Source organism: Hippocampus comes, unplaced genomic scaffold (genome assembly GCF_001891065.2).
Source record: "Hippocampus comes isolate QL1 unplaced genomic scaffold, H_comes_QL1_v1.1 scaffold260, whole genome shotgun sequence".
Taxonomy (NCBI): domain Eukaryota; kingdom Metazoa; phylum Chordata; class Actinopteri; order Syngnathiformes; family Syngnathidae; genus Hippocampus; species Hippocampus comes.
The window spans coordinates 109,227-118,586 of record NW_017805378.1 but is presented as its reverse complement, the minus strand read 5'-3'; the positions used below and the strand labels follow the sequence as shown (position 1 = coordinate 118,586).

General features: G+C 43.7%; 1 protein-coding gene across 1 annotated transcript in view; it reads left to right on the top strand.

Annotated features, from left to right (window-relative positions):
- Window positions 1-213: 213 nt before the first annotated feature.
- Window positions 214-9,360, top strand: part of ssh1b (slingshot protein phosphatase 1b) — a 14,421-nt gene continuing 5,274 nt past the window's right edge. Inside the window, exons 1-15 of the mRNA XM_019872233.1 lie at window positions 214-726; window positions 1,832-1,869; window positions 2,256-2,356; window positions 2,442-2,506; window positions 3,063-3,184; window positions 3,277-3,339; window positions 3,887-3,952; window positions 4,213-4,407; window positions 4,523-4,616; window positions 4,699-4,827; window positions 4,945-4,991; window positions 5,262-5,408; window positions 5,722-5,922; window positions 6,588-6,934; window positions 6,972-7,219. Of these exons, the coding sequence (XP_019727792.1) occupies window positions 658-726; window positions 1,832-1,869; window positions 2,256-2,356; window positions 2,442-2,506; window positions 3,063-3,184; window positions 3,277-3,339; window positions 3,887-3,952; window positions 4,213-4,407; window positions 4,523-4,616; window positions 4,699-4,827; window positions 4,945-4,991; window positions 5,262-5,408; window positions 5,722-5,922; window positions 6,588-6,934; window positions 6,972-7,219 (1,932 nt within the window). The 5' untranslated portion in view covers window positions 214-657. The remainder of the gene's footprint in view (window positions 727-1,831; window positions 1,870-2,255; window positions 2,357-2,441; window positions 2,507-3,062; window positions 3,185-3,276; window positions 3,340-3,886; window positions 3,953-4,212; window positions 4,408-4,522; window positions 4,617-4,698; window positions 4,828-4,944; window positions 4,992-5,261; window positions 5,409-5,721; window positions 5,923-6,587; window positions 6,935-6,971; window positions 7,220-9,360) is intronic.

Sequence of the window (9,360 nt, the reverse complement as noted above, 5' to 3'; positions counted from 1 at the left end):
ATTATATCTAGCATGGTACTAACATGTTTTTTTTCTGTCTTTATACATTGTCTCGTCACTGACGGTTACATTTTTTTAAATTAACACGAATGAAATTTTACATGAAGAAGCAATGTTGCGAGACCCATATTTTAGATTCTTTGAGTTTTTAAAATTATTCATCTCGAAGGTTTCTAGATTGAAATAAAAAAGACTAATTGTTGTCCTGTTGGATATTAGATTTTTGAAATGATATTATTTCAAGCACCATCTTTATTATTTTTTTTTTCCCCCTTCTCCATTTATTTTGCTGGGGTGGTATCTGGTCCGAGTCTGTCCAGTCACCTTGACAACATTGGCCCAATGACAGCGCACACGCGAACTAGGCCAGCCAATCAGAAGCGGCCCCCACAAAGCTGCGCATCGCGCGCACATGCACGCACGGGGCACGTATATTCTGTTTGTCTTTCGCCATCCATGCGCACGCGAGTGACATGAGGAGCGTCACTATCATGCTTGTGTTCCTTGTCCGAGTTGTGCAGGGAGCGCTGGTTGAGCAGCAGCCCCCCCAGGAGCCGGGTCGCCCGGCCTGACTCGGCGTTTTCTCCCCGGTGACAGCGGAGGCCAACTCGGCGCATCTTCCCACATCCTCCTCCTCCTCTTCGCCTCCCTCCCGCCATGGCCTTGGTGACTCTGCATCGCTGCCCCAGCCCGAGTGCAGCATCCTCGGCCAGCAGTGCGGTGGAGGTACGGAGACATACATGGAACTAAAATAAATGTGATTTCATAAATAAGGCGTGGGCCGGTGGGGAGGGAAGAGTCGAGGCAGTCGCTTTGGCTTGAGTCAGCACAGCAACAAAGTCCTCATTTGGTCACTTTATGAGGTACACTTGTCCGTACAAAAGCGACGAGGATCAGTTTTGTTTTTTGCTGAAAGGTGTTCCTTATATTTGGGCTTATGCAGAGGGCCAGAATTTTAGGAACACCTCTCATTTGGTCACTTTATGAGGTACACTTGTCCGTATAAAAGCGACGAGGATCACTTTTGTTTATCTGAAAGGTGTTCCTTATATTTAGGCTCATGCAGGGGGCCAAAATTTTAGGAACACCCCTCACAAAATCATGTCCATGGGTTTGAATGTGAGTGAGTGAATGTTTGGTTTGTTCAGCCTTCGAGCAGCAGAGGGCAGCATATCCCCACAAAGGCCTTGCTCAAGTGGCTACTGTAACTTGCTTTGAGCATGAAACATTTTTTTTTCTGCTATTTTACCTCCCACCAGGGTTTTTTTAACCTCTTTTGTTTATGGAAAATGTATATGGAATGTTCCTTTGCGCTTGAAGATTTTTTAGGTTTTTGAAAAAAAAAAAAAGAAACTACACTTACTTTTAAGTGCCGATACTCCCCTTTTTCGACTGTTGCCAGGTAAATTAGGCAGTGGGTAGCTACAAATCATTGTGACTTAATTCATTGCTCAATTAATTATTCATATACTGTCGAGAAGAAGTAAACGATAACAAAAATGCAATTTTTAAAATTCTCAGTTGTAAATGTCCGACTCACTACCACCATGCGGGCCAACTTCAAAATAAAAGGCCCCTGTGGCTGTTGTTTTGGCATCAATGTATAATATTATTTGGAAAAAAAATTATTTTTAAGTTAGCCTTTTCCATGGTAGCGTATTACGTTCTGAGTATGTTTGCAGCTACCCTCGACTGGTCGCCACCTAACTACACCAAAACAATTCGTCACTCAAAATGAATGTCTTTGGTTCGCCTCTTCAGGATTTATCCTCAATGTGATGTATTCAATTTTTCAAAGCTTTGCCTTGTTTTTTTTTTTTTTCTCTTCCAGGACTTTGGAAGCGATGAGGATCGCAAAAATAATCAATGGTGAGTTTGTCCTCTTTTTGATGTACGTATGATTTTTGATGGTGTCTCCCACTTCTCTCGCATTAAGTCATTTTTGCTTAATGGAAGACTCTGCATCGTCTTGAAATGTGAATGCTTTTTTTGTCTCTCCGTGTATTTTTGTCCTGGAAATGACTGCAACCAGTTCAGGCTTGTACCCCGCTTCTCTCACCAAAAGACTCTAAGTCTGTCGTCTGTGGAAATGGAAGTGTAAATGCTCATTTGTCTCATGTACCCTGCGTACATGGAAATATTTTTTTAGAAGCTAAATGTGCACTTGTCTACCTTTCTGTTACTCTTCCAGTACCTGTGTGTCATGACAATCTATGTTGTGGCATGACCAATCCTGTCTTGTGTGTCGTTGTCAGCCTCAGCGAGAGCTTCTTAATGGTGAAGGGAGCCGCCCTCTTCCTCCAGCAGGGCAGCAGCACAGAGCCACCCGACATGCCGACCCAGCACAAACACGCAGGTTTGCGCAAACTTACAACAACAAAAAAACTGGGGAAAATCAAATCAAGTCCATATTGGCAACGTGTTTGTATTTTCTTTTACAGGCGACTTGCCTCAACACCTGCAGGTCATGTTTAAGATACTCCGCTCGGAAGATCGCATTAAGCTGGTACATATTTTATTTTTATTAAATTTTCATAAAGCTTTTGAAAAACAAGTGTGAATCGTAATGCTAATGAAAAAGATGGTTGCAGTCAGTCAAGTTTGTTTGGTCTTTTATGACATTATATCTTAGTTTTTGTATTATTAGATTATAATATGTAGTTTGGCTATCAACGTGTAATTTATTTATCAAACCGATACTGGTACGAGAACTCAACTCTTCAGTACTGTGTGATATTAAGTAACCGATACCACTTGTACTCTCGATGCATAAAATTCCTTTTGAACTAATGTCAGATAATTTTCATGAAAGACATTTTGTTTATTTCTGGGAAAAGGTAGAGCAGTCACTCTGCAAAAGAGAATTAAGTTCACAATGGGTGAATTTTTTTATTGCCTATATCCAATGCAGCAAATATGCAGTCTTTCATAATACTTTTAATGTATTGATGTTAAATGATGTAAATAATTGACTATTACCAAAATTATATATTTTAAGCAATTCTAAGTATCTTATGTCTGTCGTTAACCAAATCCTGAAATGACTTCCTGGTGTTTGTCAGGCGGTGAGACTGGAAAGCGGCTGGTCGGAGCGTGTGCGATACATGCTGGTGGTGTATACAAGCGGCCATCAGGGCACGGAGGAGAACGTCATCCTCGGAGTGGATTTGGCCCACCAAGACAGGTTGACCGTCTCTACTATAAGCGTGTCATCCAATTCTTACTTTTTTTTTTTTTTTTTTTTTTTTAATCATGGCCATGCCCCTCTCGAAAAAGCTGCTCCATCGGGATGGTGCTGCCACTGTGGAGCGATACCAACATACACTTGGATGGAGACGGGTAAGATGAGCTTTATACTTACAACTAGGCTGAACCTGGTTTTGTTATTTCCGGGGGTTTTTTTGGTCTTTTTTTTTTTTATATATATATATATTCTCAAAACCTTGAATGGGAATTTTACTGACTTCCAGTGGCGAAGCAATGAATAACCACTATTATTCTTTTTATTTTTTGGGAGGGGTGGGGGGCGGGGGCGTGAGAGGAGTTGTTGACGTGGTCACATTGTGTTTGTGTGTACAGGTTAATTTTACTGACCTCCAGTGGTGACGCAGTGAATTACAACTATTATTATTTTGATTTTTTTTTTTTGGAGTTGTTGTTGACGTCGTCACATTGTGTTTGTGTCTACCATTAACCTGCTAACATTGTGTGCGCGTAAAAAGCTGTAGGAAAGTTCCACGGGTCCTAAACGTTCACACCAACCAGCCCCCCCCATGCAACTACATTGTGTGGTCATGTTTGTGTGTACGTCCCACAACTGTTCTCCTTGTCATCTTTTTCTTCTTATACTTTATCTTGTTCTTCATGATGTTTTTCCATCTTGCAGAGGCTTCAGCGTGAAGACGGCGGGGCGCTCTCATGCCTTCAAGCCCGTGTCTGTGCAGGCCATGTGGTGAGTTGTCTTCGAAAATTCACAGCACAGGTGCCATAAGTATCGATACTTGGTCCAATTGCAATTCATCCTTATATGCTGTATGATTAGATAGATATCTACATTCCTATTTATAAAATAACGTTTTTTACCCCTGCATTGGATGCTATATCCAATATATTTCCTGACTTTGGGATCGATCTTCTGTCCATCCCACCTTACAGTATATTATTCAATTGATATATCAATCTCAGGTTATTGTTGCCCCCTGTGCTGCTTAGGTTCGCCCTTCAGGTGGTGCACAAGGCGTGCGAGGTGTCTCGCCGCTTCAGCTACTTCCCCGGCGGCCCGTCCTTCGCATGGATGCCGTTCTACGAAAGCCGCATGTCGTCCGAGCAGAGCTGCGTCAACGAGTGGAACGCCATGACAGACCTGGAGAGCACTCGCCCCGACTCCCCTGCCATCTTTGGGGACCAGTGAGTCCAAAGTCTTTTGTCTTCTGCGTATGGGCATACGTCGACATATGACTTACTTATTAGCACAGGCGGGAGAATCGGGTCACATGATTTTCTGATGTGTCCCCTCCTGCAGGCCAACTGAAAGGGAGCGAACGGAGAGTCTGATTAAAGCCAAGCTACGTGGCATCATGATGTTCCAAGACTTGGAGAATATCACTTCCAAGGAGGCATGTCCCACCAAGAGGCCATCACGCTTCATACAATTACTACAACTTTTTGTTTGTTTGTTTGTTTGTTTGCCGGGGCCAGATCCGCAACGAGCTGGAGCAACACATGAGCTGCAACCTGAAAAAATTTAAGGAATTCATCGACAACGAAATGCTGCTCATCCTGGGTCAGATGGACAAGGCCACGCCCATCTTTGACCACGTCTACTTGGTGAGCCACCACCGACTTTATACTAATTCAGCCTACCGTGACATGACAGTAACCCGACTGCAACACGATACACACAAACTGTCAAGGATTTAAATGACAATATTTCTCGTCCTGTAGGGCTCGGAATGGAACGCTTCCAACCTAGAGGAACTTCGTGATTGTGGGTGAGATGAGTCATATCAGTATGCCAAAGAATGCTTCCCAATAGGCTGATCACGCCAAATTTGGTCATGGCAATCGAAAATGAACTTGAGCGAAATTTCATGTTTTCAAGGACGATTGTACAGGGTTTTAAAATGCAGCATGTTTACAAGAAAAAATACTTTTTACTCTAAAATCCAATGCAACCAAATGTGCGGAATCAAGAGTGAAAGCGGCTTAACACTTCCACAGAATAAAAGAGAAGATTGAATTTTTGGCTTGTTGTTTTTCAGCGTCGGCTACATCCTGAACGTGACGAGAGAGGTTGACAACTTTTTCCCGGGCATCTTTTCCTATCACAACGTACGCGTTTACGACGAGGACGCCAGCGACCTGCTGGCCCATTGGAACGACACCTACAACTTTATTGTCAAAGCCAGGTGACGCCATTTACGATTGGGACTTCATGTTTTTGCACTCGGAGGAATATGCGCTCATCAGACACTTCATTAGGTACTCCACGTAAAAGCCAAATACCCTTTCAGGGGACAGCGGTTACTATAGTGGACAGCTAATCATGTGATCAGGTTACAGGGTGCCTGAAATGGTTACAGCCGATGACAACAGAAAAATCTAAAATGTAAAAAAAAAATTCCAATTTGGGTTGTAAATATAGGTCAGTGTGAGACTCCCGCGCTGATGACGTTCCACGGGATTGTCAGTGTGTTTGTTATTCCTCCCCCGCCCCCACAGGAAGAACAGCTCCAAGTGCCTGGTGCACTGCAAGATGGGCGTCAGCCGCTCGGCCTCCACGGTGATGGCCTACGCCATGAAGGAGTACGGATGGCCCCTGGAGAAAGCTTACAACTTTGTCAAGCAGAAGCGCAGCGTCGCTCAACCCAACGCCGGATTCATGAGGCAGCTGGCGGAATACCAGGGCATCTTGGATGCCAGGTAACGCACATACAATCACGCACTGGATGCGTTCCAGACCCCTGCGCTATAGGGGAAAATTTGCGCTAAAGAGCAACCATATATATATTTTTAAAAAAAGTTTCAAGCAAAACATAGAAACAAACATCCGCTTGCATACTGCTAACATTGCAATACGAAATGCCACAGGCGGCTAACGGTGTCACAGCAATAGAGGGCTCCGTCCTTTTAGCAATGACCCACAATGCACTACCGGCGGCCATATTGGAGGGCTGTTATAATCAAGTCATACACGAAGTCTATTCGTGTATGGCTTTTTCACATCTGCTAGCGTACGGCTAACATTGTAATGCGAAATGCCACAGGAGGCTAACGGTGTCACAGCAATTCCACATCTGCTAGCGTACTGCTGACATTTTAATGCGAAACGCCATAGGCGGCTAACGGTGCGACAGCAATTCCAATTTATCAAACAACTACTAGAGCACACAAAAAAAAAATTCTACCTCGTGACACGCATCATCATCGCTCAAGATAATCTTTACAGGCATCCCCTATTCTGACCTTTGCTAATTCTGAACAGAAGGAAGGAAAATGCTTAAATGTGTCCTGTTTTAGGTATGCGTGTAGTTGATTCTCAATTATCCGTGTCGATCCACTTCCACGCCCTTTTTTTTTAAAAAAAGCAACCAGCATTACAACAAGCTGTGGAGACCCGGCGTGGATGAGGAAGTCTCGGACGATTTGCCAGCCTCAAGCGAGTGCTCGGAGCGCAATGAGGACAAAGAGGAGGCCTGGGGGGTCTGCGGGGCGTCTCCCTGCCTGGGTTTGGAGATGGAGCCCCTGGACTCTCTCAACTACAACTACTACTTTCGACGGTTGTCTGACTCGGCGCTGGACAGCGAGCCCTCCACGCCAGTACGAGGGCCCCCCCTGCTGGGCATGGAGAGGGTCTTCATCGAGATTGAGGACGTGGAGCGGGACGCCCTCCTGGAGGACGAGGGCTTCCCCGTGGCCCACCTGGCGTTGCCAAGTGGCGGCGGCGGCAGTGGGGGGACGGGGGCGCAGAGGCGGCTGTGGTGGGGGGACGGGGGCGCAGACGTGTGGGCGTCTGGACCCCCTGGAGGACATGAGGCTGAGGCTGGAGTTCAGCACACTGGAGGAGGAAGACGAGGAGGAAGCCAAGAAGGAGGAGGCCGAGATGGCCGCCTTGGAGGGGAAGAAGCACGCGGAGGAAAGCCGTCTCGGTCTGGCCAACTTGAACACCAACAACAGCAACCGGCTGGCCGCCAAGCGGAGCTGCCCGGCTGCGTTTGACGTGAGTAGAGTAGAATCGCGAAAACCATGAATCATTGACACCCACCCTATGAGGGGTTTGTAATTGTCGGATGCCATAAGATGGCGGCCAAGCACTTAAAAACAAGATGATCATAAAGCATCAACACCATCAACATCTTCCTTTCATAACTTTGCTGCTGTGAATTGGGAATTTCTCCATTGCGAGACTAATAAAGGTTTTCTTATCTTATCTTATGTATCTAGCATGTGCAGTCGTGAACCAATGTTATATAAGCGACTATTCAGTAGTCAAATCACTACACACAAAGAAACCATCGCTCAGCAATGGTGTTAGCTAGCACCTTAGCCTAAATGATCCATTAGCACAAGCTGACGTGACATCACACATGTTCCAACTTGAGGAACACCAAGGGTGACGATTGGGACTTTTTGGTGGGGCAAAAGGTTTTGGGATTGCCATAGACGGCCCACAAAGGTCTTCGTCACCGCGATTACACAAGAAACCAGCAAAGTGATACTTTGCTTTGAGCATGAAACATTTTTTTTTCTGCTATTTTACCTCCCACCAGGGTTTTTTTAACCTCTTTTGTTTATGGAAAATGTATATGGAATGTTCCTTTGCGCTTGAAGATTTTTTAGGTTTTTGAAAAAAAAAAAAAGAAACTACACTTACTTTTAAGTGCCGATACTCCCCTTTTTCGACTGTTGCCAGGTAAATTAGGCAGTGGGTAGCTACAAATCATTGTGACTTAATTCATTGCTCAATTAATTATTCATATACTGTCGAGAAGAAGTAAACGATAACAAAAATGCAATTTTTAAAATTCTCAGTTGTAAATGTCCGACTCACTACCACCATGCGGGCCAACTTCAAAATAAAAGGCCCCTGTGGCTGTTGTTTTGGCATCAATGTATAATATTATTTGGAAAAAAAATTATTTTTAACACCAAAACAATTCGTCACTCAAAATGAATGTCTTTGGTTCGCCTCTTCAGGATTTATCCTCAATGTGATGTATTCAATTTTTCAAAGCTTTGCCTTGTTTTTTTTTTTTTTCTCTTCCAGGACTTTGGAAGCGATGAGGATCGCAAAAATAATCAATGGTGAGTTTGTCCTCTTTTTGATGTACGTATGATTTTTGATGGTGTCTCCCACTTCTCTCGCATTAAGTCATTTTTGCTTAATGGAAGACTCTGCATCGTCTTGAAATGTGAATGCTTTTTTTGTCTCTCCGTGTATTTTTGTCCTGGAAATGACTGCAACCAGTTCAGGCTTGTACCCCGCTTCTCTCACCAAAAGACTCTAAGTCTGTCGTCTGTGGAAATGGAAGTGTAAATGCTCATTTGTCTCATGTACCCTGCGTACATGGAAATATTTTTTTAGAAGCTAAATGTGCACTTGTCTACCTTTCTGTTACTCTTCCAGTACCTGTGTGTCATGACAATCTATGTTGTGGCATGACCAATCCTGTCTTGTGTGTCGTTGTCAGCCTCAGCGAGAACTTCTTAATGGTGAAGGGAGCCGCCCTCTTCCTCCAGCAGGGCAGCAGCACAGAGCCACCCGACATGCCGACCCAGCACAAACACGCAGGTTTGCGCAAACTTACAACAACAAAAAAACTGGGGAAAATCAAATCAAGTCCATATTGGCAACGTGTTTGTGTTTTCTTTTACAGGCGACTTGCCTCAACACCTGCAGGTCATGTTTAAGATACTCCGCTCGGAAGATCGCATTAAGCTGGTACATATTTTATTTTTATTAAATTTTCATAAAGCTTTTGAAAAACAAGTGTGAATCGTAATGCTAATGAAAAAGATGGTTGCAGTCAGTCAAGTTTGTTTTGGTCTTTTATGACATTTTATCTAATTTTTTGTATTATTAGATTATAATATGTATTTTGGCTATCAACGTGTAATTTATTTATCAGACCGATACTGGTACGAGAACTTAACTCTTCAGTACTGTGTGATATTAAGTAACCGATACCACTTGTACTCTCGATGCATAAAATTCCTTTTGAACTAATGTCAGATAATTTTCATGAAAGACATTTTGTTTATTTCTGGGAAAAGGGAGAGCAGTCACTCTGCAAAAGAGAATTAAGTTCACAATGGGTGAATTTTTTATTGCCTATATCCAATGCAGCAAATATGCAGTCT